Source organism: Polyodon spathula, unplaced genomic scaffold (genome assembly GCF_017654505.1).
Source record: "Polyodon spathula isolate WHYD16114869_AA unplaced genomic scaffold, ASM1765450v1 scaffolds_1299, whole genome shotgun sequence".
Taxonomy (NCBI): domain Eukaryota; kingdom Metazoa; phylum Chordata; class Actinopteri; order Acipenseriformes; family Polyodontidae; genus Polyodon; species Polyodon spathula.
Window position 1 is genome coordinate 519 of NW_024472782.1, and position 27994 is coordinate 28512.

The 27994-nt window shown below is 41.0% G+C and overlaps 1 protein-coding gene across 2 annotated transcripts; it reads left to right on the forward strand.

The window, feature by feature from the left end:
• On the forward strand, positions 1–27982 carry LOC121309513 (galactosylgalactosylxylosylprotein 3-beta-glucuronosyltransferase 1). Of its 2 annotated transcripts, XM_041242481.1 has the most exons (8): positions 1–163; positions 15739–15922; positions 16559–16701; positions 17977–18048; positions 18131–18639; positions 22619–22915; positions 25753–25856; positions 26605–27982. In XM_041242481.1, exons 3-7 carry the CDS (start codon positions 16590–16592, stop codon positions 25837–25839), a joined length of 1077 nt encoding a protein of 358 aa, XP_041098415.1. In that variant the 5' UTR covers positions 1–163; positions 15739–15922; positions 16559–16589; the 3' UTR covers positions 25840–25856; positions 26605–27982. The 2 variants fall into 2 exon arrangements, with proteins under 2 accessions (XP_041098415.1, XP_041098416.1); XM_041242482.1 differs by lacking the exon at positions 17977–18048 and having other exon boundaries at positions 3–163.
• Positions 27983–27994: the final 12 nt, after the last annotated feature.

Consider the following 27994-nt stretch of genomic DNA (forward strand, 5'->3'; position numbering starts at 1 on the left):
TCGATCACACCCAGAGGGGTGGATGTCACCAGAGTATCTCCCAGGCCGCTCGGAAGCAGAGCCACCTTGGAATCCTCTCGGATGAGATTAGTGTCACTGGAGGAGCTCAGTAACGCGCCTTCAAAGGACCGCTGTTTTACTGTTAAACAATACCGCAGCAGCTGTAAGTAATTAACATATCGTTCAAATGTTTTACCCAGATCGCCAACATTGCCAGAAAAAACAACTTCAGGCAAGAGCATTGCATGTTCTCCAGTATACTTTGTGGCTGATTCAATGCAAACTTACCAACTGTGCTGTTTCCCTGTTCTGTGGCACTCATTTCAATTTTTAGACACAGTTGGACATGCCCCAACAAAGCCCTCCATTTGCAATGAAACTCCTGTGAATCCACGTGTTGGCATTTGATTCATTCCCAATTGAATATATACTTTATGAAAAGACTGGTGCACAGGATTCCTCGTGGAGTCCACGTGGCCAGACTTTGGTCAGCTGGAGTTTGCATTGCCCCCTTGTGTCTCTTTCGAAAGGTGCCACTCTGGAGTGTCAGCAGTCATCTCTAAAAGCTCGAGATGGTTAAAAGGGTTAAGTGCGCAGTATAGAAGACACATGACACATCCATTGATCTCCAGCATTGCTGTCCCTGAGAGACTGATATCATTAGTCTCAGCCACCTTGGGGGACCAGCGGGTGGGGGCCCTTGAGCAGCAGATGTTGCTGAATGGAAAACGGTTTCAAAGCACTTCAGAGACACTGCAGGAGGAGGAGAGCTGCAATGCAGTCTGGGTAAACTGCTGATGGGTAGCTGCTTATCTGGAGGGGAGAAGCTTATTGTTTAAAAAGATACGGGGGGTTTAGAAGCCCTGTAAGTATGGCAATTCAGCAATCTGCAGCATCAAAGGTAATCATAGCAGGGCTGTGGCATTGTTGAGTGTCGTGCCAGGGCCACAGTGGAAAGTAAGGACCAGGTGTTACACAACATCCACCTGTATTTTAATGACCTCTGCATAATCAGTGAAGAATTAAAGTTAAAATATATTTACCTACATTAAACATGGGCCCTATTTTCAATTGTTCTGTAATGAGGCACGACTCATTTCATTTATAATTTCCTATAGTTATTGTGTTATTGTGTCTGTTTCACATTTTCCTTTTACTCATCAGTACATTGCCACACTCAATCACAATCTCTGATTTCTGTTAAGAACTCCTAGAAAAGCATATTCTCCACCAGTATCCAAGGTGATTAGAAAGTAATTAAAGCAATTCAGCCAGCTGTAGCATCAAAGCTGAAGAGGCTGGGTGCACCATAGAAAGCGAGTACAGATCTTAATCACGCTTCCCTAACTGCCACGGTCGTGTAAAGCAATAGTGGCTCTCCAAATATGCCCTTGTGGTAACGTTTGGTATTACTTAGGGAGTGGTGACCTCAATCAATCTATTTGAATCTCCAGTTTGCTTAGCTCTTGAAGTAATTGTTCTGTCACATGACAGAACATTCATGCACAAAGTCCAGGAGCATATACTGCACACAAAGCCTAATCTTAACGTTAAATCACAGTTTTTACCCCAGCATTGCAAAATTGGTATTTTGTTCTCCCAGGAGGACAATTAAGATAATGCTCTCTGTTCAACAGATGCAAAACAATGTAATATGTAATCACAGGGCTTGGGTCTGGCAAATTCCAGGACAAAATGATAATCACAGGGCTTGGGTCTGGTGAATTCCAGGGCAAATTGATAATCACAGGGCTTGGGTCTGGTGAATTCCTGGACGAATTGACAATCACATGGTTTTGGTCTGGTGAATTCCAGGATGAATTGATAATCACAGTTCCCTACCGTGAGAAGCTGCTAGTGATTCTACACATTGCAGGAGACCAGGCTGATAATTACATCTCCTTATTAATACCCAGCTCCCTAATCAATCTGGAGAACGGGCTGATCATTACATCTCCTTATTAATACCCAGCTCCCTAATCAATCTGGAGAACGGGCTGATCATTACATCTGATTATTAATACCCAGCTCCCTAATCAATCTGGAGAACGGGCTGATCATTACATCTGATTATTAATACCTAGCTCCCTAATCAATCTGGAGACCGGGCTGATCTTTACATCTCCTTATTAATACCCAGCTCCCTAATCAGTCTAGAGAACGGGCTGATCATTACATCTCCTTATTAATACCCAGCTCCCTAATCAATCTGGAGAACAGGCTGATCATTACATCTCCTTATTAATACCCAGCTCCCTAATCAATCTGGAGAACAGGCTGATCTTTACATCTCCTTATTAATACCTAACTCCCGTGGTAACCTGGAGACCCGAGGCTGTCTTCAATGCTTTTCAGTCACTAATGCGCTCCGCCAGGCAGAAGCGTCACAGCTGCTTGCAAAGCGTCTGATAAGTGACGAGTTTCATTTCTCCATGTTCACGATCCATCTCCCGTCATAACAAAATAATCAGCGATGTCCACTTTCTAATAGATTCCTGACACATAAGGATGGGTTTGTGTCCAGGGCATGCACTAAGCATGTTTTTCACTCAGAGTAGCCCAGCTGAGATAGATTGTTCCTAGGGACGAGGTTGAACCCAGGTGTGTGGGACTGAGGCAATAACTCAACGCACATCCCCACACGCTTACATTTGAAGGATCTATTACTACGAGACCCCACAGCTCTAAGAGTGAGTCATCAGTGCAAGTCTTTGATAAATGTAAGCACCACACATATCAATGCTGAAAAACAGCTGCAGTTAATATATACTTTTTAAATTCATAGTTGTTTTTTTTTGTTTTGTTTTGTTTTTGTAACAATTCAATTGCAAGTAAAAACCATGCATTACGATACAACATTTGTGATTCAAACATCAATAGCTCCGCAATCTTTAACACTTAAGGGTCTTTCTGCGTATTTACAGGGTAGTTACTTAGTAAATATATGTGTACGTTCCCATCATTACAATGTTATTATGCATAGTTTCAATGTACTTAATGTGTAACTCTTTTTGCATGCTATAACCCTAACCCTAACCCTAACCTTAACCCTAACCCTACCTCTAAACCTACAAAGTTCAAATATATTTGCCTCTAAACTACAATGTAATGTAATGTAATGAATTCAGCAAGGTCCCATGTTATGTTGTTGTTATGTCTGTTTCATATTTTCTTGAATTAAATATATTGCAAAGTTTAATTTGACAAAGACTATTAACCTTAACAGATGTCTAAATATAGATTATGATCTGAAATGTAAGGTTTATAATATTCAATTAAGGGAATTCAATCCAGTGTTATACAACCTGCCTTGACTTCATGCTTGGAAATGGAGATTACCCTTTAACACAGCTGTGAAACTAACCTTACATCAGTCATTATTATTATTATTAGTTTATTGAGCAGATGCTGTTATCCAAGGTGACTTCAAGAGACTAGGGTGTGTGAACTACACTTGAGCTGTGGAGTCACTTACAATAACGTCTCACCCAAAAGACAGAGCACATGGAGGTTAAGTGACTTGCTTAGGGTCACACAGTGAGTCAGTGGCTGAGCCAGGATTTGAACGGGGGACCTCCTGCTTACAAACTCTTTTCTTTAACACTGGGCCACACGTGTGAGCAGCTACAGCCACATGGTGGTGTCAGATCAATGCAGAGACACAGCTAACAAGATGAGCTGAGACCAGGGGTAGGCTGAGCACAGCGTTTCTTTTCAGGGACTTTGATCCTAAGGCAGGGGCATCAGCAATGATCACTGCAACATGGATTCAGCAAAACACTGCTGTACTGCACAGGATGATCACATCAATCTGGGAACGCAATCTGGGTATGGCGTGCTGGAGATGTGAAGTATAGCGTGCATGAGGGATCGTTCTTCTGTAGCTCAAAGCTAGGGGCAGAGTCCTTCCTTCAGCAGAGGTTAATCATTCATAGTGGCGTTGGCTGGATATTTGATAGTAGGGACTGCGTAGGTCCCAAGTTTCATCAGTTGGAACGCTGCGGATGAGCGGAACTACATTTCGAAATCAATAAAAGAAAACAACAGCATTGGCTGCCTTACAATAAAATACAATTTGCTTTTACAAAGCCACTCTTCATCCCAGGACCTTTTACAAGAAAAACAAGCCATTGGCCCATCAATCCAGCTCGCTAATAAGCCAACGCAAACAATTATGTTTTCACATTGCATTCGCTCATCTGATGGTGAGACCAGGAGCATAAGGGATTAACATTTCCTGCAAATATAAAGCCAAAACCATGCAGGGCCTTATTAGTAGTCTCACTCTCAGGATCTCAGTCTATGTCTATGAGCTTATATCTGTGTTCTTCTATATATTTACCTCTGGGTAGCGGTCCATTTACTGATTCTTCAGTGCAACTGCCTGCAGCAGGCATTGTCATATTTTTTTTTTTCAAATATCTTTTATTTAACCAGAACAGAACCATTGAGATATACATCTCATTTACAAGGGGGTCCTGGCAAGAAATAACCCCATTATGCAATCGATGGCAAAACAAATTCAAATAGATCATTAAACAGTACAAAAACGTTTAAAACAATCAGAAAAAAAACAAAACAGTAATACAATTAACAGCATGAAAAAATACAACAATTCCAGTTGACATGATCCTGGTCATAGTCAACAATGACAAGATTTGCAACCCAGGTCAGATTTCAAATAAATATTTATGAGTGATTTATTGTGAAGAGGTCGTTTCTACGTTGTGTAGCACAGGGGTCTATAAAAGTGCTGAAGCAACACTAATCTGCAGGTCAAAAAGACTGTTTTCATTTTATAGCTGTTCATAAAGTGCTGCTCTTTGCTGATAATCATTGCTATCTTCATTAAACGGTGAATGGAGATTTAAACTGAAGCGGGCCTGTAGAAAACAGCAGGAATCTTACAACAGTCTTCTTTCATATTTTCAGATACATTCCTGCTGTAATAATATAGAGCAATTGCACTTTCAATTAGAAATATTCTTCATTTGATGATTATTTTAATTATTGTGCCTACTGTCAGTACCGCGCAGATTATAACCCAAGAAGTAATAAATAAAATAAGTATTATGGGAATTTATGTCAGGGGTGGGATTTCTTCTGGGGTCTCGGGCAGTATTTTCAAATGATTTAATAACAGCGGCAACGTGCCCATAACTACATTGTATCACTCAGTTACATAGGGTAGCAGCTTGGCCTAATATGAAGGTCACTGTGCTCATTATTTATATAGCAGCATTTACATAATAAATTCAAAGTTAAGCAGTCAAGATGCAGTGTGATTGCCCCAACCCCAACCTCCTATCACATTCAAAGCAAAAAACGCCGTCTCCAATAGCAATTTATAGCTCGTGGATACAATTGTAGCGATTGTGGCTTATTATGTTTTTTATCCCAGAGGAGCTTATTAGCGTTGTTCTGTCCCTGAAGTATTTCTTGGCTTGGTACTAAACCAGGAGTGATGGGCTCACATTGGGAGCCAGCGCAGTGCCGCCTCCCACCCATCCCCCCCCCCGGAGCTATTTTTGGTCTTTTTATATTTTCCTGCAGTTTACAGCATCCCAGGACAGGAGCTGGGATAGCCGCCAAGATCGAGAGAATTGCTGGGAAAAATGAAGGCTGCAGGGATTCTAAATACAGTAGTGCTGAGAGAATGGCAAGTCAAAATGTGCGTGGCTTGTCCTGCATTAAAAATACATGACAATGCTATTCTATTTGAGTGTGCTGATTAATTAAAGAAGAATTATCAGCTGGTAGTTATTAACAGCTAATGTAATTTGGGTTTATGGCAGTTATATTTGCATGAATAATAATAATAATAATAATAATAATAATAATAATAATAATAATAATAATAATAATAATAATAATAATCTTTATAATATCTTTATATAGCTCCTTTTAAAGTGGCCCACCATCACAAAGCGCTTTACAGAGGTAGGCTGTGAACTGTGGGTTACATTCAGAGTCACTTACAATAGGACACGGATTTAATATCTCATCCACAGGATGGAGCACAAGGAGGTGAAGTGACTTGCTCAGGGTCACACACAGTGAGTCAGTCAGTGGCAGAGGTGGCCTGCTCCTAAAATGGGTAATACGTTACATTGTCTCTGATCACTGTGTATTTGCATGGTACTTCCTTAGTAAATACATGTGTGCTTGCACATAATTACAATGTTATTGTGCATAGTTACAACGGACTTAAAGTGTAAATCTTTTTGCACGATATAACCCTCACCCTATTCAATTGTGTACTTATATATATTATGCCAAAAGATTTACACATTAAGTATAACTATACATAATAGCACTGTAATTATGTGTAAGTACACCTGCATTTACTAAGTAACTGCTCTGTAAACACACAATAGTTAGAGACACTTAATGTTAAGTGTAAGCCTTAAATGTACAGTTAATCCTGAATTTGATATAATAGAGCATTATACAGTAGGCTCAGTTAGATCACATTGCATGTCACAAATGTTATGAAAACCTCAACAACAACTCTGTACTGCTGCATCTAACCAGAGTGATCAATTACACTGGAACTTCAGCATCATCTATGCTGTCCTCTCATCTCAGTATGCAGCCCATGCTCTCCTGTGCAATATGCAATTATATCTTGTGGTTTAACCTTTTTTGCACGGGAATGTTTCATTGATGAACCCACTTTGTCACGTGTAATGGCTAGTTGAGTAAACAGGCCCTTGTGTTAAGATGAAGCATTGATAACAGGCCAAACTGCATTAAAGGGCTCTCTTTCAGTGCCCAAAGGTTTGAGCTGGCTCTTTAATGGGAAACGAGATTCACCCCCTCAAGCAATAAATAACAAGCCATTGCCTCCAAAATTTGTTCCAATATATTTACAGATATTACCTGCTTGCCACTGCAGTTTAAATATGTTTATATGTATCCTGTGGATGGAATCAATAAATATCGCACCTTGGCCTATCCGAACACACTTCATTTCCTGCTAATTCTTAGGGCATTGTAATCTTTAGCATATTCCTACAGACGAGGGTTCCGGGGTGTCCAATCTAGAACACTGTGGATCCTTGTGGTTGTTCTGGAACTTGTTTAAATTCTTTACAGAACCATTACTATCTACTGAACAACAGAGTGTTCTGTACTCTGGGTTCAATCAAAACACAAACAGTGATAAATAGAACTCTTTGGAGTTCCCAATCCAAGCAGTTCTACAAAACCCTGCAAAAGACTTCTGCTTTCTACTGTTTGATCTTTAATGCAGCACAGGGAATCCCCTGTCAGTATGACTTGCCTCACACACTAACAGGGACAGCACACTGTACCTTGTTGGCCTCTGGTTGAATCTTTGGACCTGGTTTGGCACCCAGGATGGTCATCAGTACAACTGTTTACCTGCAGTATAAAGAAGTCGTGGAGCACCACTGTTACTGCAGATCAGCTGCACTATAAGCAGTAATGCCAGTCTCATCCAACTAAAGTGCAGTTACTTTGTCATTGTCTTGTGTGTCACTGATTTTTCATAGAATCTGGAGAGATGGGAGGAGTTTTAATCTGAAAAGGCTGGCAATCTTTTTTTTTTTCTTTTTTTTTAATTGTTAAACCCTATCACAGCCCTTTGAAAACTATTGAGAGTGGAAGGTACAATTGGAACTCCGTGTTCTGTGAAAACATCGCTTTAGTGATCTTTTTTTTTTTATGTTGCACGTTTCATTACAGATGCACTTACATACCAGTTAAGAGAAAATTGATGTGCCAGACATGGTACAGCTAATGCAATTCATCACGGTACTGCTTGAAGCTACACACACCGAAGTGCTGCTGCTTTAAATAAGAACTCATACAAAAACTACTCAGGTCTGTAGATGATTTTTGTCCCAAGCATGGGACCGATGTCACTTCATGTTCCGTGATCACACACTCTTTAACAAGACCCAAGCAGGAGAGTGCTGCTCAGGAGCAGGGCTGAGAGCAGCAGCATGAGATAGCTGCAGCCTGGGTGCTGTTCTGGATCAGTTACAAGGTCTAAATATTTATTGGGCGGAAAGAGGCTCCACAGTTAGTATATGAAGGAGTTAAGGAGAACTTACCTCCTTATGAGTTTAGCTTCGTTCTCACAGAGGGAGATACAGTAGGTTTCTTTAAGGTAAGCTGTTTGGTTCAGTTGTTTAAACCTTTCTTAATTATTAAAAGTATGCAAAATCGCAGTATGCAGTCATCTGCTTTGGTCTTTGTTTTCTGGCACTGGCCAGTCTTGACCGCACGTCATTTTAACAGAGATACATATGGTTATGTTACAGGGGTCAATAAGACTTTTCTATTTTTATGACAAAAATGAATGGGGTATTATTCGAAAAATGAATACCACAGTTTTATTGAAAACTTTCAAATAATTTTTAAATAATTGTCAGGAGCTGTGCTGTTTGGTCCGGGGTAAATCCGGAATCACTGTGCATTATTAAAAACACATTTAAATGCAGTCTGTGTAGCAGGTGAGCAAATACAATCTCCACATCTATAATTGGGAAAAGCAATGGCAAACATTGCCGTGAAATTAAAAGAAGAGAAACACAATGAATTTTTTTTTTCTTTTTGCTGAACTAGAATTACACACAGAGATAGGGTAATCTCTTTTGTTTTCAGTTTGGATTTCTCATGAATATAAACCAGACCGAGTTTCAGATTTATACCCACATTACATTCCACATTGAATGCTGTTGTTTAGGTACAATACGTGCCACTGGTATTAACAGAGATAGGCAATTGATCAGCTCACCTGAGCCCCTGGAGAGAGCACTCAGACTGATTCACCGATGGTCCACGATGATCCTGGAGGTATTAGAGGCTGCTCTGTCTGTGTCGCCTCCATGCCCAGTATTTATACCATATGGGCTCAGGACATACATGACCACAGTCTGTTTCTTCTATCTTATTAATTATCAGTAGAATTTAACCCTTTAGCTGTCACTCCAGTGCAACCCACAACTAACTAATCTGTTTTATTAACAAGGACGGTGGTTAATTGTATACGATATTTCATTCCATGCATTTCTGCTCATGCTTTATCTCCTCAGTCACCAATACATTTTACTCTCATATGATATCCATTCACCCTACAATAGAATATTAGTTAGTGTTTGGGCTAAAAGGAGGCATTTTTAAGAAGGTTGCTTTGGAAGGTTGAAAAGCAGTGCTTTATTCAATTCCCTTTTTTTCACATTCAATTGGTCACATTCACATTCAAAGCTCTCTGTGCCGGACACAGGCTGTGTGGCAGTCACAACCTGCCTGTTTCAGCTGTGCCAGTTTAACTTCACTCTAAAGAAGGCCTGAGCTTTGAGAGCCACTTGCTTTACTGCAGTGTGATGCCTTTCAACATGGAAATCCATATTTTCTGTGATTCCATACTCTCTTGCTCCCACAGGAGTGAAACGTGCTGTGGCTGAACTCTCCAACAAAACCGAACAAAACTCATCGGATTTACGCTGCAGCTCTTCGCTAGGAAGCGTCCCAGGGTTCATTATTGTTTCTATTTGCTGGGTAAAAATTCCACAGGGGCTCAGTTCCGCTCATCAGAGTTGTCACATTGGGCAGGTGATATGTATATAAACAGGCTGTCTTTAATAAAAGTTCATACACATCCATTTCAGTCACAATGATTATATTTATCTTCGGGGTGCGAGAAGTTGCCAACTTCCAAGTTGACTTAAAAACATTTATAACATACTGTAAGAACATCAGAAGAGTCTGAGAACGAGAAAAGTCCATTCGTGCCATTAAAGCACGTCCCTTGTTAGCACACCATTCTCCCCTACTGAGGGATCTCATTTAAAAGCACAGAATCCAGTCCTTTTTAAAATGTCCCCAGTGTTTTAGATCCTACTACTTCACCTGGTAGGCTAGTCCATGCATTTATTTCTCTGTGTTCTGTTCAGCTTGCATGTATGCCTTTGTATTCTTCTCTCTGTGCTGAATTTGAAGTAGTGTCTTGGGTTACACATATATTTCCTAAGTAACTGCTATGTAAATACACAGTAATTAGAGGCACTTCATGTAAAGTGTTACAGAAGAATCTGAATCTGTTTGTTAGCAGCATGTTCTAACCCGAATTCACTTTTTAAATTGACTCTCGCTTTCTTATATCAGCTTCAACCAGTCTGACCAATTAAAAACCAGCATGCAGCCAGCTCTGAGTAGGACAGACCAGTGCTTGTTATTACTGGAATTTCAAACAAAAATTACAAATAAATAAATAAAAGTACTATTCCTCTCCTCAGAAAGGACCAGGTCTGTTGGTCAGAGAAAATTTCAGTGTATCTTTATTGTACCTCCCTTTCCAGAGCTGTAACTGACAGACAGTCCCAGCTCACAACATGCATTCCCCTTGGTTTAATTATTTATGATTGAATTCACTATTATGTTTTGTGCTGCCCTATAATTACCGTTACAGACTTCTGGGAGTCCTTTAGCAGAGATTGCACATTTCATTCATGTTTCCTCGTTAAAAATATTGAAATGCATTTTTTTTTTTTTTTCATGTTGATGGAACCTCAGACAAAAAAGTAGGTTTCTATATTTTGCGAATATGTCTCGTTTGCAATTTATATTTTCTTTGTGCATGGATTTATACACACACACACACATACATTTTTGCTAGATTAATTCATGAGTCCCCTAGGATGTTTTAGTTTGTGGTTGAGTTTGCATTTCACAGTATTCTGTATAACAGCACACTATATCTATGAGTCTGCCTATCATGATAGAGTCTATTCTACTGTAGAATGCAACAACATTTTATTTCATCACAAGGTAAACAATAATTACCTGTGGGATTCAGACTTTTAGCGTTGGGACTCCGTGAGAGAGAGAGAGAGAGAGAGAGAGAGAGAGAGAGAGAGAGAGAGAGAGAGAGAGAGAGAGAGAGCGAGCATTATAATGTAGTACAAAGAGCTACATTTGACAGTTATGATCTGATCCCACTCCATGTCATTAAAATCCGCACAAATGTAATAATGAAGAACAGCCACTTCTGATCACTCAGGGATTTATTTATTTTTTGTCATTCCTTAGCAACCTGCTGATTGACTAAAGGCTTTCAGGGGATCCAGAAATAAATACAATTAAAAGTGGTTGACAGGAGGCCTTTCCTGCTATCGGTTCAGAATGAGACACAGCTGAGCAAGGGCTTTTAATCTCCCATCAGTGCTGAGGCTGCTTCTCACAAGACCAATCAAGAAAACTGCTTCGAACAAATGGCTCCCTTAACTTTCTAAAAGCAATTCCCTTCTAAATCATGACTCTTGTAAAAGCGCTTTTTTATGAACTTATTAAACAGGAATAGATTGTCCAACGTCACGGATCCCAGCATAAAAGTTAGGAATCCAACGTAGGCCTATGCTTCAGCTGACAAAGCCAACAGCTGACGAATGGAAAGTTCTGTATTGGTGTGCAGTTCTGTACTGTTGTGCAGGTCAGTTCAAATTAACGTGCCCCTGGTTTGCTTACTTTACCCCAGTACTCACCAAATGCAGGTTTAAGTTTCACTGTATCGCTTCTGTTGAGCTGTCTCTGAAAAACGTTTCTAGAGATACAAGTTTTCACTGTGTTATACTCAATCTTGCTCTAACTAACTGTTGACCAGCAGGTCCATTGTTGATCAATACCTTAATACGCGTCTTACTTCTCAAGTCAAGTAGACAAGCATTTTGGCAGATTTAAGTACATTTCATTTACGGTTTTAAAAAGTACCAAATAACATAGATCAATTATTCAGTGCCAGCACTGCATAAAACTTGCAACAAAAAAAAAGAACATCACTTATCACTTATCTTTAGCACCATGGTGCCCAATGCATTTTAATATAACCCTGAGTATAGAAAGAGCTGCTTGAATCCCCTGTCCCTTTGCTGCTGTTAATAACATTAGGACGAGATTGGTGTTCTACAGCATGCACAGTGCAGCAGGATGATAGATGGAGACACTATAGAGTGTGGGATTCAATTTCAGATGCGTGGCGTGGGTCTATATCGAACTGTGCCTATCTCTTCCAGATCTGTCTACCTCATTACTCTGGTAAATGTGTCTGTGTGTCTGTGCATGTGTGGGATGAATACTCAACAGGGACCACAGGAGACACACCTGACCCATCCTCTAAATGTAAAAAGAAATCGTCTGTTAATTTTTTTTAAAAAATCTTGTAATGTCTTGGTGTCTGTTTAGGACAGTTTTCTACAGTTAAGTCTTCTGTGTATTTGATTCAGAAAGCAGTTCAATATGTTTACTGTACATTCCTCAAAGGCAACAGAGATGCACACTTCCTACTTCCCCTCCTTTGAAAGTACTCTGTGGGCCAAATATCCATGCTGTCACTGCTACAGCGCCTGAAATGCAGCGCTAAAATGCTGATAATTAAATCATTTCTTACTCTGCTTCAGCTCAAGAAACAAATTAAAAAGGCTGGTCTGTTTTTTCTCCACCTTTGTTGTGCACATCACATTACCTCTGATTTTAAATTCAAACCAGAGATTTTACATAAAACACAAATTCAAGATTAAAACAAATCCAAAATGATCCAAAAAGGATTAAAACAGCCTTGGAGAATGTTTTTGTTAGGCTGGTGTCTCGGCTAAATGAACCCAGCCTGTGGCTTGACCTTCGATTGCCTCTCTAATCTGGCGTTAACCGCCTTTGCAGAACACTTCGTGCTTGGCAACACATAGCACATGCTTGTCCTCTTATCTGTATAAGAAGGTCTTAGGCTGTCCCTTCGAAAGATTCACAAACTCCTCAACCGCAGCCCGCGGTCGGAATGTCAGCACGTCAGCCAGTGGGAGCAAGGCCGTCAAGGAAGGATAGCAGAGGAATGGCACGCCATTGTTTTTATTTATTTATGAATGGGAGAAGGTGCATTGATGGCTGGGTGTTTATGAGTGTTTGAGTTGGCTCATGAAGAAAAGGCATTCCATCTGACAATTCTTTTTTTTTTTCATGAAAAACCGTATGTGTGAAATACAGAGAGGTCTCTTTGTCTTGGCAGGAACCTACCCCTTTTGTGTCAGCAATAAGCCGTTGAAGGTTACAAACCTATTTTCTATATAGACCTTTGCCCTCCCTTAAGGTTAAAGTTCAGTTTGGGAAATGACATGTACAACAGATCAACTGAAAGCCTGGGTTTTTTTACAGCACAATAACCTTCCAGTGCACTTCAGCTTGAAGGCAATGTGTCTCTCCCTAATGTAATGGCTTGCATGTTCTTATTAATAATTTTAGGTACCGAGTCGCTTCCTAATAGCGTGACTGGAAAGAAAAAAAAAAATGAGGTCATTTTTATTTTATTCTGTTGCATCAGACGATTAATAAAGACAGCACATAAGAGAGCCCGGTATTGATTTGAAAAGTTTATTTCCAGAAAATGAATTAGGGCTGGGAAATTGAACGTAATAATTTAATAACCACCTCCATGTTTGGCAACAGGCAGACCTTTCTCAGCGAATTTAATCATTAACCCTTTGCAGTGCATTTATCCAGCACCTGTCAGGAGCGTCAGGTCTAATTTATTTTCACACGAGCTGTTTATTTTACACAGGCTGTTTAAAAGTAATTTTATTCACAGTAAAACAGGTTTGCATGTCAACAGGACACTCAGTACTGTATCTCCAGCCAAGCCCCACTCCTTGTTTGCTGTATTTTTCATATACCTCTTTATGGTCGTGCATACTGATAAATCTTCTCCTGATCACTCGTTTTATCACCAAATTCCTCAATAATGCGATCCGAGTCATTATTTTATTACTGTAACATCTCAAAAATCTTGGCAAATGTCGGCGATTTTCTCTGAGCGCTGGATACGGAAGCAGCTCTCTTGTTTGCTTGTGTCCGTGTTATGTCTGAGGTAAAGAGACTATGCGTCTTGCTCTGGGTTTTTTTTTCGGCTTCTATCGGCCTCTCTCGGCCATTGAAAGGTTTTCTCGTCTTTTTCCATTGAAAAAACGACTAGAGACCTGTGCTTGAAGTCTTTTTGATGATGTCGGACAGGATCTGACATCGGACTGGAAAGGGAAAATTGTAATGTTGGACATGGTCCGACATAGGACTGCAAAGGGTTAATAACAGACAAGCTTCTCTTCCAAATGTCATTATGCCCCCTTCCAATGGAGTCTGGAGAAATTGTCTAGAATGTTCTAGACTGGAAACGTCTCATTTGTAAAACAAATGTTTCCAGCAGAATAGTGTAGAAGATTGAGTTTCCTGTTTGGGCCACTCGTTGACACAGGAAGAAAGAATCATTAGCTAGAGGGACCTTGAGAGGCAGGGCTTGATCAGCGGAGGCTACCTTTGTTCTCTTAGTTGATTCTTCTGTTACAATCACATTACAGACACTCAAAGCCTAACCAGGTGCTCACGAATAAAGGCTGCGGGCATTTTAAGCAGCCCCTTCCCTCTGTGCCGAAACAAGCGGCTCCGCTTTCAGGCAGCTGGCAATTAAAGTCAGATTGAATTTGCTTGCCGCTGATTTCCATGCAGAGGTCAGTGAATGGAAGTGCAAAGGCTCCGCTGCCCACAGGATCAGGTGTGAAACACAACTTCAGAGTTGGAGGATCTTATTGCTCCTTCCACTAGCCCTGTTCAGGGCTTCTCACTGAACTTGTGTATTCTATACTACACTACGAGTCAGTCAAACAATTTAGATTTAACTAAACAGGATAGTCGTTATGGATTCACACATTGATGGTGCCTGTAGAAATGTGGGTACCACTTTATATTAAGTGTCTCTAATTACTGTGTATTCACATAGTAGCTGCTTAGTAAATGCATGTGTACTTACACACAATTACAATGCTATTATGCATAGCGACAATGTATCAGAAAAGGGTTAGGTTTAGAGTCGGGTTTAGGGTTAGGGTTAGAATTAGGCTTAGGGTTATATCATGCAAAAAAATGTACACATTGTAACTACTATGTAGATACACAGTATTTAGAGGCACTGAATGTAAAGTGTTGCCCAAAAAGGGCTTCTTGTTGAGCTTATCTTTTTTTCACAGCTTTACTGAGAAGCAAAGAATCCCAGGAAAATAATGAATGACAAAGTCCTTTAATCTCAAAGAGATCACTCTCAGGGTTTATCTTTTTAATCAATAATTCATTTCGTTGAATCTGACCAGCTCTCATTTCCAGCCGTAGTCTTTCTGCATTACTTTTCATTTTTTAATTGTTTTTTTTTTTTTTTTTTTTTTTTATTGTTTTATACAGTACAGTTTTTAATCATCTTTCCATAAGCTATTGCTAAAACAATCAAATAAGAAAAGAAATCTGCTGGAAAAAGCATTAGACTGTATAGTCAAGGTGACCGTAACTGTAAATGCAAAATGCAAATCAAACCACTATTCCAACTGTTATATAAATTAAATAGAAACTAGTGCTCTGTTTAATCAAGGAAGACCAGAGTATGACATTTGCAACTTTCTTGATCCTCTTCAGTTTTGGAAATATGTGAATACTGTATTAACAGATTTTCCAGTGGACTGATTTGAATTGGTGATTAAACATAGTTTGGTCGATAACATTCGAGGCCCTTTACCAGAGATTAAGAACTTCATACTGTATTGATCAATCAGGTTAAAGGAAATCTCCGATCCATTTTTTAATTGCTCTGATGTCTGTTGTAGGCACATTACTGCTTATAGTATCGTGCTGGTCAGCAGACTTGCTTATAAGCCCACTGTTTAAGGTGTAGCCCTTTTTTTTCAGGATCTCGCTGGGGAGGCCAGGAGCTATATTACAGTGCAGCAGCATTAGTGGTCACTCATGACTTCCCTTGATGGATGATGGCCTGTTGAGTCCTCTTGCAGCTCCTCTTCTTATCTCTAGACCTCTCTGTGCAGCCCCTGCACTGTCTATCCTTGGTGCTGCCATGAACAGGTTATAACCATAGGTAAGGTCATATCAGAGTGGATGCTTATGGGAAATACTGTATCTCTCTCACGGTCATCACAGAGTTCACAACTGGCGTGTAATAAGTAGTTCCTCGTGAAAATTGCCAATTCTGAAATAACAGCGTCAATGTACATATACATATGTTTTTTTCACTTAAAATAAATACAGCAAACATTTCCCTTAGTGACACACTACCTGTTACACTGCATTTAGGAACCTGGCAGCTGGTTTAATTTGCTTCTGGTAAACGATTGAACACACACTGGATAGAGATGCATGTTTTCAATGATAAAGACACCAGCTGCATCAAAGATTGGATATATTTCTGATAATGATCACTCTGTCCAGTACAGGAAAGGGAAATTTCACTTGTATGTTGTTATTTATTAATGCATTTATATATGGCTTGATAATTCGCCGATGGTCAGATTAGAACGTCTTTAAAAGCTGTACATAAAAACGAAATCATCTGCAACTTAGCATTGACTGTTTTTCAGGTAAGCGTTTCAATAGTCAGGAACATTTGTTGTATAATAACTCCAGAGAAAGCTAATTTTGAGTGTGACCACTCTACTTTGTTTTTTTCTGCGTTAGTATTATGTTTAAGAAGCATTGCTTCGCTTTGCTCTTCCAGGTAATGAAGAGGTTGAGGTCCAGCCACGGAGATGCCGAAGAGAAGAGATATCCTGGCCATCGTGTTGATAGTGTTACCCTGGACTTTACTGATCACAGTCTGGCACCAAAACGCCATTGCCCCGCTGCTAGCAATCCGAAAGGGTAAGAGCTGAACAGATTCAACACCTTTTAATTTTCATAGGCATATCACATTTGTCTTTTTTCTTTCTACTTTTCCCTTACAGAAAAGTACCATTATAACACCACTAAATAACCATTAACAGACCACAACATCATTGTCTGAAATGGCAAATGAGTTGGAACGAATATTGCAAAGTGGTCCTGACACAGAACCACACCAGTATGATCACATGCCTTGGCACTACATTGGTATCCCATACATTATGAGATTTCCCCCTCATTGACTATCTGCACCAATAATGAGACAGTGATGCACCGAGAACTCTTGATTCAGATTAAAAGGTTTGCGCTTCTGTAATTGCCATTGTGAAATCATTCCAAAACTAATGCATTATTTAAAAAGGGTAACTGTCTGTTTATCTAAAAAAAAAGGTCAGTGAATGCTAGCTTCTCACAATAAAAAGACACAGAGAGAGACTGGCATCTCCATCGTTAGAAGTCTAACGAGATAAAGACTGTTAACGGCTCTTTTGCCTCTGTGATGCAGTGCAAGGACAAAGAGATTATCCTTTTAAAAAGAGCAGCTAGCGTTCTAAGAGAGATTTGCCAGTGGGTCTCCTGGCACAGAACTCCCAACAGCTGGCAGACGACCAATTGCTTGGGAAAATATCTTTTTAATACCTGGGGTGAGTTGGGTTTAAATGGTGAGGCGATACGTAATAAAGACTGTTATTAACCAGAAAGAGAACCGGGAATAAATGACTCTAATTAGCCAGCAAGCCTTCTCTTGTTTCTGAGTTAAGAAAATGAGAAACCTTCTTACTTTGAAATCATAAAAAAAAAAAAAAAAAAAAAATGGAAAAAAAAAGTTGTGGTATGTCATTTCTTGAAAGGATACAGTTTTGGAGAATACATTACAATGAGTGTCCCACAGTACACTGTAATAAAACTGTAATAACACAGTAATTATACAGAAGGCTGTGTAATTACAATGCAGCAATGGTGGAAAGAGTTATATAACGATATAACAAGTTTAGGAGTTTAAAGGTGTCAGTACATAGACCCACCACTGTTTAGATAGTTCAAACCCCAGTAAATGCTCAGCAATTCTGTAAATTCATGAAGCGCTCCTTTGGTTTCATAGCCCAATCGTGATGCACAAATTTACTGTACCTGCTTCGAAAACATTTACGATGTGAAACATGCTGTCGCTATGCATTTATAGTTTAAGATGTGTGTAGTATGCTGTCGCTAGCCCTGCCATTACATTTATAGATCCTGCTTTCCCCTCTACAGCATCCCATCACCTAATAAAAGAATTGTTTATCATGCCAGAGAGGCTTGGGGTACGATGGCACCAGCTAGCAGGTACAAGTCTTTGTTGGTCACAGTGTAGAATACAGGGCAGCGGCCTGCGTGTTAACGCGTTAATTGCCTTTGGTTTTTGCAGATGACGGAAGCGATGCCCGTCGGGACGCGGGACAGGGCCCTGACTCGAAGGAGTATTGCTCCTCGGACAAGGACATAGTGGAGGTGGTGAGGACTGAGTATGTGTACACCAGGCCCCCGCCCTGGTCAGACGCGCTGCCCACCATCCATGTCATCACGCCCACGTACAGCCGCCCGGTGCAGAAGGCGGAGCTGACGCGGCTGGCCAACACGTTCCTCCACGTGACCAACCTGCACTGGATCCTGGTGGAGGATTCCCAGAGGAGGACAGCGCTCGTGACCCGGCTGCTTCACGAGACAGGCCTCAACTACACGCACTTGAACGTGGAGACGCCCCGGAACTACAAGCTGAGGGGCGACATGAGGGACCCCCGCATTCCCCGCGGCACCATGCAGAGGAACCTGGCCTTGCGCTGGCTTCGAGAGACTTGCAACGTCAACCAGTCCCAGCCCGCGATCGTCTACTTTGCAGACGATGACAATACGTACAGCCTGGAGGTGTTTGAGGAGGTGGGTCTCCAGTTTCAGACAGGCTGAGACACAAAGCTCTATGGCTGTGTGGTGTTTAAGTACAACCAGAGATGTCATGACGTGTCATTGAGCAAGGGGGCCATGGAATGATGTCTTCTATAATAAGATACCCTAGTACATTACACATGCCATAATAACGTATTATAACCCTGCCCCCAAAAAATAAAGATCAGGGACTACTATTTAAATACAAACAAGTGCTGTTGTTTTACCTTTATAGATGAAACTGGAATCTTGGAAAACACTTTGCATTGTGTCTCTAATTACATAGTAGTTACTTAGTAAATACATGTGTACTTACACACAATTACAATGTTATTATGCATAGTTACAATGGACTTAATGTGTAATTTTTTTTTGCACAATATAACCCTAACCCTAGCCCTTTTTCTGATACAACTGTGTGCTTACTTATGTCGTGCAAAGACATTAAGCACATTGTGACTGCGCATAACAACATTTCAATTATGTGTAACACATGTGTATTTCTAAGTAACTGCTATGTAGATACATGGTAAATAGAGACACTTAGAGTGTTACTGTACCTAATATTGTCAAACATTTAACAATAATTCCTAACTGATTTCTCGTACATGCTATAAAATGTTAAAAAGTCATCTTAAAAGGAATATACTGCAGTTTAAAATGAAGGCATTTAGATGACATGAATACAAATCAATACATCTATAAATCCAGCGACCTGGATTGACTGCTTCCTCCTTATTAAGTTTCCCAAATTCGGAGGGTGACAGGGTCTGATGCTTCTCAGCTGATGCAGGGAACAGATTATTTGAACCTGCATTTCACCGTGGGCGGGAGCAGTCAGCTTGAAGTGTCAGAGAAGCCGTAGAGCTGAGCTGCCAAGTTCAGAAAGCCCTGGAATCCATCAGTCACACCTCAATTAAAGGCTGCAGCCAGGGAGTCATGAAAAAGCACACTTACAAGGTTGCGTGACCCATAAGCAACATTTAAAAACTACCTACAATTTCACCTTTATCACCATATGGACAAGGGTGGGTTTCAGTGTGTTTGAGACATACAACTGCACGCCATCCTGGGTAAGGGTGTCTGCTAAGAAATAAATAATAATGCTGCTCATTGAAGAAACCAATAAATAATGTCATTCTTCATGTTTATGGTGGCGTCGTTACCCTTCAACTGCAATCATTAAGAAAAGGTCACTTGCGTTTTCTTTACCTAACTTTCCATCAGGTTTTATTGGCCAGTAAAGTGGATTCTATCAGTAGATGAGGAAAGACATGTCCATCATCTTAACTAGCATTAGCTAGCTTGAACTCGCATTGGCGTAACTAGCACATTCCCATGCATGCAACTTACCTCAATGGTACAAACTAATGACTGACAGCCGCTTTGCAAATGAAAATGCGGCTCATGTTAACGGATCTCTCATGAGCAACTGAAGCCCCCAGTCTGGCAGGATCAGCGTTAATAACATCAGTGAATCGATAGCCGTGTCTGGAGCCACGAGGCTGTATTGGAAAAAGTCACCCCTCTCGCTCCCCATCTCACCCCACGGGTAAAGCAACCACACAGCCTGCTCACGTGCACAGAATCAATTAGGATTTTAATAACTATGTATTGATGCAGCCGCTCATGAGCACAGCAGGTTCAGCAAATCTTTTGGCTATACAGCTATGGCCAAAAGCTTAGCATCTCCCTATAGAATGAATTCATTTTGCTTCATATAGTCGAATAAAACCTGCTGAATAATGACGATGGTTCACCTTATACATGTATGTGTCTACTCTGGACACCTCTCTGTGACACTGACTGAGAAGTGAGCTATTGCAGGTCCCCGTGCTGTACACTCAGCACTTCATAGCATTAAGGGTTTAATGAGCAGACTGTCAAGCACATCAGAAACTGCTCAAATACAAAATGCATGCTCTGTACGCTAGCCTTACACCTGGTCCTGTTTTATTAAGAGTCATATAACAAGGATTGTCTTTGGATCTGCGCACTCGTGTCCCCTAACAGCACGGGCTCAGTGTTATTCAGAACGCTTTGCATCGCTCAGTCCACAGATACAGAATAAAAAGGCCCTCATGTCCAAATTATATCCTCCTGTCCTGTCATTTTTAACCCTGGAGTTTCCTTTAATTCCTCCAGGCACCAAAAAAGCGCACAACACACAAACGTGCCACCCTCCATTCTGAAAGGAGCCAATCAAAATGACACATGAAATATGCATGTTCTTTTTTTCTGTTTAGAACTGTACACCACAGAGATGAACTGATCAATTGTGTTTTTTTTTTTTTTTTTTAAATGCTGCCAATGCAAACAGTGAGATTACTGATTTCCTGTCAGCGCAGTGTTCCGCGCTTATTAAATCGTGGGCTTTAATGCATTTTGTTGAGTGTTTTTTTTTTTTTTTTTTTTTTATTGCTTTGCTATCACGGTGTATATCAGTGTTGCTGTGTTTGTGATTTTGCTGTGGAACTGGAGATTCAGCGGGGAAGTGGACAATGTGTCAATCCTTTTAACAGGGCAAGCTAACGAGCTGCTGTGTGTCTCACACCTGCACTTCCTTCAGGGCTGCCCGCTTTCAACACTTGTTTTCCTGAGATGCCTATTTGTTATGTTGCTGAATCTAAATGAGGGCAGTTTGTTCTTCCTGGTTCCCCTGAATCCTCCCTGTGGCACCCACAGAGTTTCTAGAATACGAATCTTGATCTTCAGCTGCTAGCTCTTCATCTACAAGACAATGGAAGAAAGCTGCCATCAAATAACGATGTCAGTTACACATTCCGTCTTTGGCACAAATATTAACAGAAGGTCTTTTTTAATGATCTAAACAGTGCTGTATCTTAATACCTCCCCAAAGCAATTTGAATCTAGCTGGGGTTTTTTTCACCCATTTATTGACCCACTTATTAGAATGATCAGGTACAATGAAATAAGGTTTCAAACACCACCACTGCTTTGATCAGTAAGATAGATTGCGTGAACAGGTATCCTTTCAAGATTATTTTGTCTCCTGGGTCCATCTGATCCCTCCTCCTTCTCCGTTTGCTCAGTCATGCAAATATACAGCAGCTTTTAACCCAACTGAGCCTGGTTTATGTGGAAACAGCTCATTTAGTCTTATCAAGGAGCCAAGCGGTTAATAAGCCACTTTGGGGGTTAATAAGCCACCCTGGACTAAAAATTAGTAGTTTACGTTATCCATGGGGATTCCCTAGTACTGCAAGATGCTTTTTTTTAAAAATCCAGCTGTAAATTATTCAGCAAATGAACCCCTTGGGCAATTCTACAGCAGCTGGTTTAGACAGAAGACAGGCATCTCACCATCCGTAAATCCTCTGCAAATCGACTGCACGTAACACTGAGAAAAAGACCACAAAATATTACAAGCAAAACAACAGATCGCTGTTAAGAGGCCATGACAATGTGTCAGCAGTCTTCCACTTTAAGTCACATGATTATCTACACAGCTGCTTCATCTCGTGGATGCCGGGGTAGAGAGTACCATGGCCGTCATTATGCATCTCTCTCACTCGCTCGCACAAACCAACGACACACACGCGATCTTCCACCCATGAGCAGCACTGCGAAGCACCACCGAGCGCATGCAGCATGGAGGCACGTTGCTCGTAAGATAACTTATAGACTTCTATGAGTGTGAGGGCATGTAAGCTTGCTTTAGCGTAGCACGCAGACTCTCACACAGCTCTAACACACCACTCCCGTTTCATTTAAACTTCACCGGCTTATTTGCTTTTAAAACTGATTTTAAACGCTCCCATCATAGTTTGATCATATATTTAAAAAAATCCCTATAATAATACATAATAATTTATCATCAAAAATAAAGAAACAGGTTGCAGCAGGATGAATTGGAGCATTTGAGGTTTTACGAATGAAAAGTACAACTGGTTCAATGCTTCTTCTAATCAATTCTGTAACCTGTTTATCCCCCCTCGCCTCGACTCTCCAGATGCGGTCGACCCGGAAGGTGTCAGTGTGGCCCGTGGCATTCGTGGGGGGCCTGCGCTACGAGTCCCCCAAGGTGAACGCTGCTGGGAAGGTCTACGGCTGGAAGACGGTCTTCGACCCCCACCGCCCGTTCGCCATCGACATGGCGGGCTTCGCAGTCAACCTCAGACTCATCCTGTTCAAGCCACAGGCCTACTTCAAGCTGCGCGGCGTCAAGGGGGGCTACCAGGAGAGCAGCCTTCTGAGAGAGCTGGTGACACTCAACGACCTCGAGCCCAAAGCGGCCAATTGCACTAAGGTACTGTAAGAGTGTGCACCACCTCAGTTGCTGTTTATATGGACAAGGAATTCCTGCTTTTGTAACCGTTTTGAATGTGAAAATGTGTTCAGAGTTGCACTGTGGACTTGTGGGTCCAGTGGAATGATGTTTTATTTACTCATGAGGTAAGCTGGACAGGTTATGTGTATCAGCGTTTATTTTGTCATGAGAATAATAGACCCACACTGTTTCCACCTTCTAGGGCGTGATTATATCCATTCTCCAGGCATAGCAGGGCAGACCCCAAACAACAGCAAGCACTGTATTGATTCCCACTCGGTAGAAAGTTAGTGCCGGATTCACATCAGAAGGACATCAAGGAAAAGGTAGAAGGTCTGCCTGAATGAGTCATGTTGTATTTCAATATTTCAGTGATCTGAGAGCACAAGGAAAAACATTTAAATAAATACATTTGCTGTAAAAAAAAGATAACATAATAGAATATTAATATACATAAATGTCACATACCGGTAAATACCCGTGGATATTTTGTGCACGTCTCTTGTACATTATAATACCCAAAAATGATTTGTGCGCACTTGAGCTGCAGGAAAGGTGATGTCTCCTTGCAGCAAGGGATTCCGTTCAGAGGAATCTCCCTTTAAAATGACACATTTGAAATGCTTACCAATGCTTGCTTGTCAAAAACCTAACATTGTATAAGATATAAATTGGAGTGCCACAATGGGCTAACACCCAGAGTTGAGGAGCTGAGGGCATGCTGTGACACTTTTCTTCTCCGTAATCTCCCTCTTCAGCTGAAAGTGTGACTATTAACCTCCTCTACAGCCGTCTAGCTACAAGAGACCGCTCCGCAAATTTCAAACGTGGCGATGCATAATTCATGGCAGTGGGGGAGATGAAAGAGGTGATCACATCACGGAATTAGAAGGATGAAACAGGAGAAAATAAATTACAGGGTTTTGGTTTTTTTTTTTTTAAGGGAAATATATTAGAATTGGCTCTCCAAGTAACAGAAGGTGTCAGTCTTAGTGGTAGAGTTCTCCTCAACTGCAACACAGGACCACTCAAAAAGGGAATTTTAGTCAAATGTATTCTTGTCGTGCTCTTTGAAGCAGTGACAAGACCCTGCTCACAATCAGTAAGCAGCCCTAGAAAAAAAGGATTTCTATCGCAAAGGAATTTGGAGTCATGAACTGCCTCCTGTTCTCGTCTGCCTCTGTAAGCATCTTCATCGAGGTCTTGCTTGGGGGGCCTTCTCCCAGGAGGTGTTGATCTCACAAGGGCTGCAAAACTGGACTTTAAACCCTAAATACAGGTTTAACGGTTTTAGATCCCCGCTCCCAAGAGGTAAATGGTTAGGACACGAGCACACTTCACCTGCTGATCCACCTCTGTTTATATTCTAAAGGCTTGTTCATGCTTCAGTCTTGTGACCGCTGGGAGATGGTCGTGCGACGCAGACAGCTAGGGTTGAGAAACACAACATGACTTGAGACACACTCAAAATCACCCTCAGCACCTGCCACGTCATTGAAGCATGAACCAGCCTTGAGTCATTCAGTGTTTTTCACTTGTGCAGGATTTCTGATAAAGTCCTCTTGTGAATTAATCCATACTTTGTACTTTGTTCATAGTTATAAAAACGCTCTGCATTACTTGGTTAGCAGTTTTCTTCTGTATGAGCACAGAAATAAAAGCATGAAATTGAGTTGCCTTAGCAAGAAGGATCAATAACCTAGCTCCCTCACAGCATGGCTCTGTTCTAAAATTTTAAAAGGAGAAAACGCTGTACTATAATTAATAATCTTTTTCCCTTTAAAATTTCACAGTCGGCCTTTAGAACCCAAAGGTTTCTCATAAACACAGTGGCTTGGAAAACGTCTCACCCTGAGGCACTAATTAACTAACACAGTCTGCATGGCCGTCATTCAGCCCAGGCTACAATAATGACAGCTTCCTAATTCAACAAGCAAGGACAGTACTGTAGTATTGATAATGAAAGTCAGGAAGACTTCAGGTGAATAAATTCAGTGTTAACTCTGGCAGGGTTGCGGGTTAGAATCCTCTCCCTAACAGGGGAGGAAGGCAGCCAGGTGCTGATTGATTCAATGATTATCAATTAGCCCTGGCCACACGTTACAAAAGAGGAGCTGCCTCCCACCCCCATTTTTAACGTTTTTTTTTTTTTTTTTTTACCCACTGTGATTTGTTTTTGCATTTTGTGTATGTCCACCCAGGTAACACCACTAAGTACCCTAGTGTCTCCTGCTTGTAATAACACCTGACACTGTAAATAAACCCAGGTGCCTGTGTGGTATTCCGATTGCATCCATCCATCTCTCTCACCTCTACTACACACATTCCCATACAGATTATCAGGAGCCATTTTTACACTGAGAGTATACATTCATTAACTACTTTACCGGGTGAAGTTTAACGGTCAGAACACTAGAAACATTCCGAAAGAATTCAATACTGGAGGAATAATGCTTATTCTGAGAAACACTTGCAAGTGCGAAAGACCTCGCACTGCTTATCGATTGGTTGCTAGGTTATAGTTTTGTAAAAACGGGAGTCATAGACTAGAGCATTGAATGCTGGTAATGGCTTTAGGGCTGACTCAACAAAAGAGCTTGCTCAAACAATTTCCATCTCGCACTGAACTGTCCTTACTGTCTGTAATATACCAGGGGACCTTTGAACACCTCGACCAGCTGTTGTCCAGGGCAGGGTGTTCTGATTGTAGGGGGTGCTGTTATTGGTCCCAAAGACATAGAGGGGGTATCATTGTATTGTTGTGTATTTATACACCCTATGGAGTCTTGGTTTTATTTATTTATTTATTTTTTCAGATACTTGTCTGGCACACCAGAACAGAGAAACCTGTTTTAGTAAACGAAGGAAAAAAAGGATTCACAGACCCAAATCTTGAAATCTGAAGCTGCTGATGTCACAGGTATGCTACCAACCGAACTGTATGCTGCTGAAAAGCAAACGCACAAATAGAATGACAAATGCAACCCTTTAACCAGCTGTGAAAGAGAACAGAAGTATAGCCGCAGTCGCAAGGAGCAACAGTGCCCCCTTGTGGCCACTACAAGCGTGTGTTCTCCAGAGGTATCGGTTCTGTCAGTCCCGGTGCTTCTGCTAGGAATGCTTATGGTGCTGGTGCATTATAACACGCACAGCAAGTATAAATCACAATCCTATGCATGAGTAACATCTGTGAGAGGAAACAATTAGCTGTGATGAAAGAGCAGAGAGAGAGAGATAGAGAGAGAGAGATTGAGAGATTGACAGAGAGAGAGAGAGAGAGCGCCTGCTTGGATGACTGCATTATTTCGGGAATGCAAAGAGATGAATTACAGATTTGCATGAGATAAGAGTTTACAAAAGGATGAGGTTTTTTTTCCTTGGCAAAGGCACAAGCGCGCAGTTAGCCCACACCGCGAAGATTTAAATAACCCCTCACGTATTGGTTTAAGTGTTTGCTAATTAAATCATTTCATCAATCTGGTGTGCTGGTGGTGGGATATGAAGGCAATTTGATATTAAAAAAAATAATAATCTGGTTTATACATTTTAGAGCGTCAGTGTCAAGATCTGCCACTGTTTAGATTAAAACAGACGTCAAGATCTTAAGGTATAATGCAGTGAACGTACAGCACAGCACTGTATCTGACATCTGTTTTGGACTTTTGCAGACAATTGCCTTCCAGAAGATGTGAAGATTCTGAACTGACTGACCCCACTCAATTCGCTGGAATCTTTGCCGCTGTATTAATCTACTGGAATAAAAAAAATACAACACACTTTAAAAACAAGACAAAAAAAAAATCTAACATAAAAAAGCACAGATCGTACGGGACGGCAATACGTATTGCTTCTGGTATTGGACAATTACAACGCAATGACGAACCTCAAGATGAAATCGAGTACAGTAAGTGAGGGCGAGAGAAAGAGAGCGTGAGAGAGAGGGCTGTGCTTTTTGCATCTGCATGGCATGAGACAGGGAGCAGAGGCGACCACGCAGCCTAACGCAAGGAGACGATGCGGAAACTGCGAAGCTTTGGGTGGCCGGCGTCCCAACCAGGAGACGAGGCTGCAGAGAAACAGCTGCAAACCACCTGGGAGCGAAAAGATGATCCTGCCATCCGAAAGAGGATAGGAGCATTTAAAAGGGCTCAAAAGTAACGCCCAGACAGAAACAAAGCAACGAAGCAGACACCCCACCCCAAACAGAGGAAAACAAACTGAACGGGAAGGGTATCCAAAAGCCTCTCGTTTCTACAAATGGATATAAAAGGGAAGGATGATCTGAGTTTTACATACCTCTTTTTGCATTATGCCTGCTTTTGATTTGTTTAATGTTTACATGCATATTACTATGACTACTAGTACTACTACTGACTGTGCCCCCTGCCTTCACTGAAATGTCCGGCCCTGGAGATTCACAATCACTTAAGGAAATGTCATGAAGTGTGTAACGCTGGTTAGCCCAATCACAGGCATTTTGTAATCCTGAAATCTAGTGAAAGCACTTATAGGCTACTTATACATCATAGCAGTGTTATTAAACCTGCCAGCATTTACCTCCAACAGGTTAGTTTGTAAATAATTAGCAAGCGGGAAACAATATCCTATTTAGTGGCATTCGAGCTGTTATTTCAATCTATTTAAAATAATTGTATATAGACAAAGAGTACTATTTCTTGAATTCGGAGGAGCAATTTCTTTTTTTTCAGGATGCAAAATGTTTCGCTTATCACTTTGACCAATACAATTTCTGCATTCTGGGTTTAACTATAGAGGCGTTTTATTTTTATATAACTGGCTGATATTAAATCCATTCATCCCAGATCACAGAGTGCGAATTCCCAATATACAATGGAAATGAAAAGCCCCACTAATACCCCAGCCACACTGCAGCAGCTCAGTAATGCTCAGCTAACACATGCTGAAACCTTGTGCCTGCCATTCCACTCCAGCTCCAACAGGTCAAATGAGATCAGGAACTGCTTCAGGGTCTGGATGCAGGCTATACTGGTTCAAATAAACAATTTAGAACAGGGCTGGAACAAAGACCAGGAGTGG

Bases quoted from the DNA above. Each gene is read 5' to 3' on its own strand.
- LOC121309513 (XM_041242481.1), top strand. From the start codon at position 16,590: ATGCCGAAGAGAAGAGATATCCTGGCCATCGTGTTGATAGTGTTACCC. The intron at 18,640-22,618 runs GTGGGTCTCCAG...TCGACTCTCCAG, and splicing joins GCCTGGAGGTGTTTGAGGAG to ATGCGGTCGACCCGGAAGGT. The intron at 22,916-25,752 runs GTACTGTAAGAG...TTATTTTTTCAG, and splicing joins AAGCGGCCAATTGCACTAAG to ATACTTGTCTGGCACACCAG.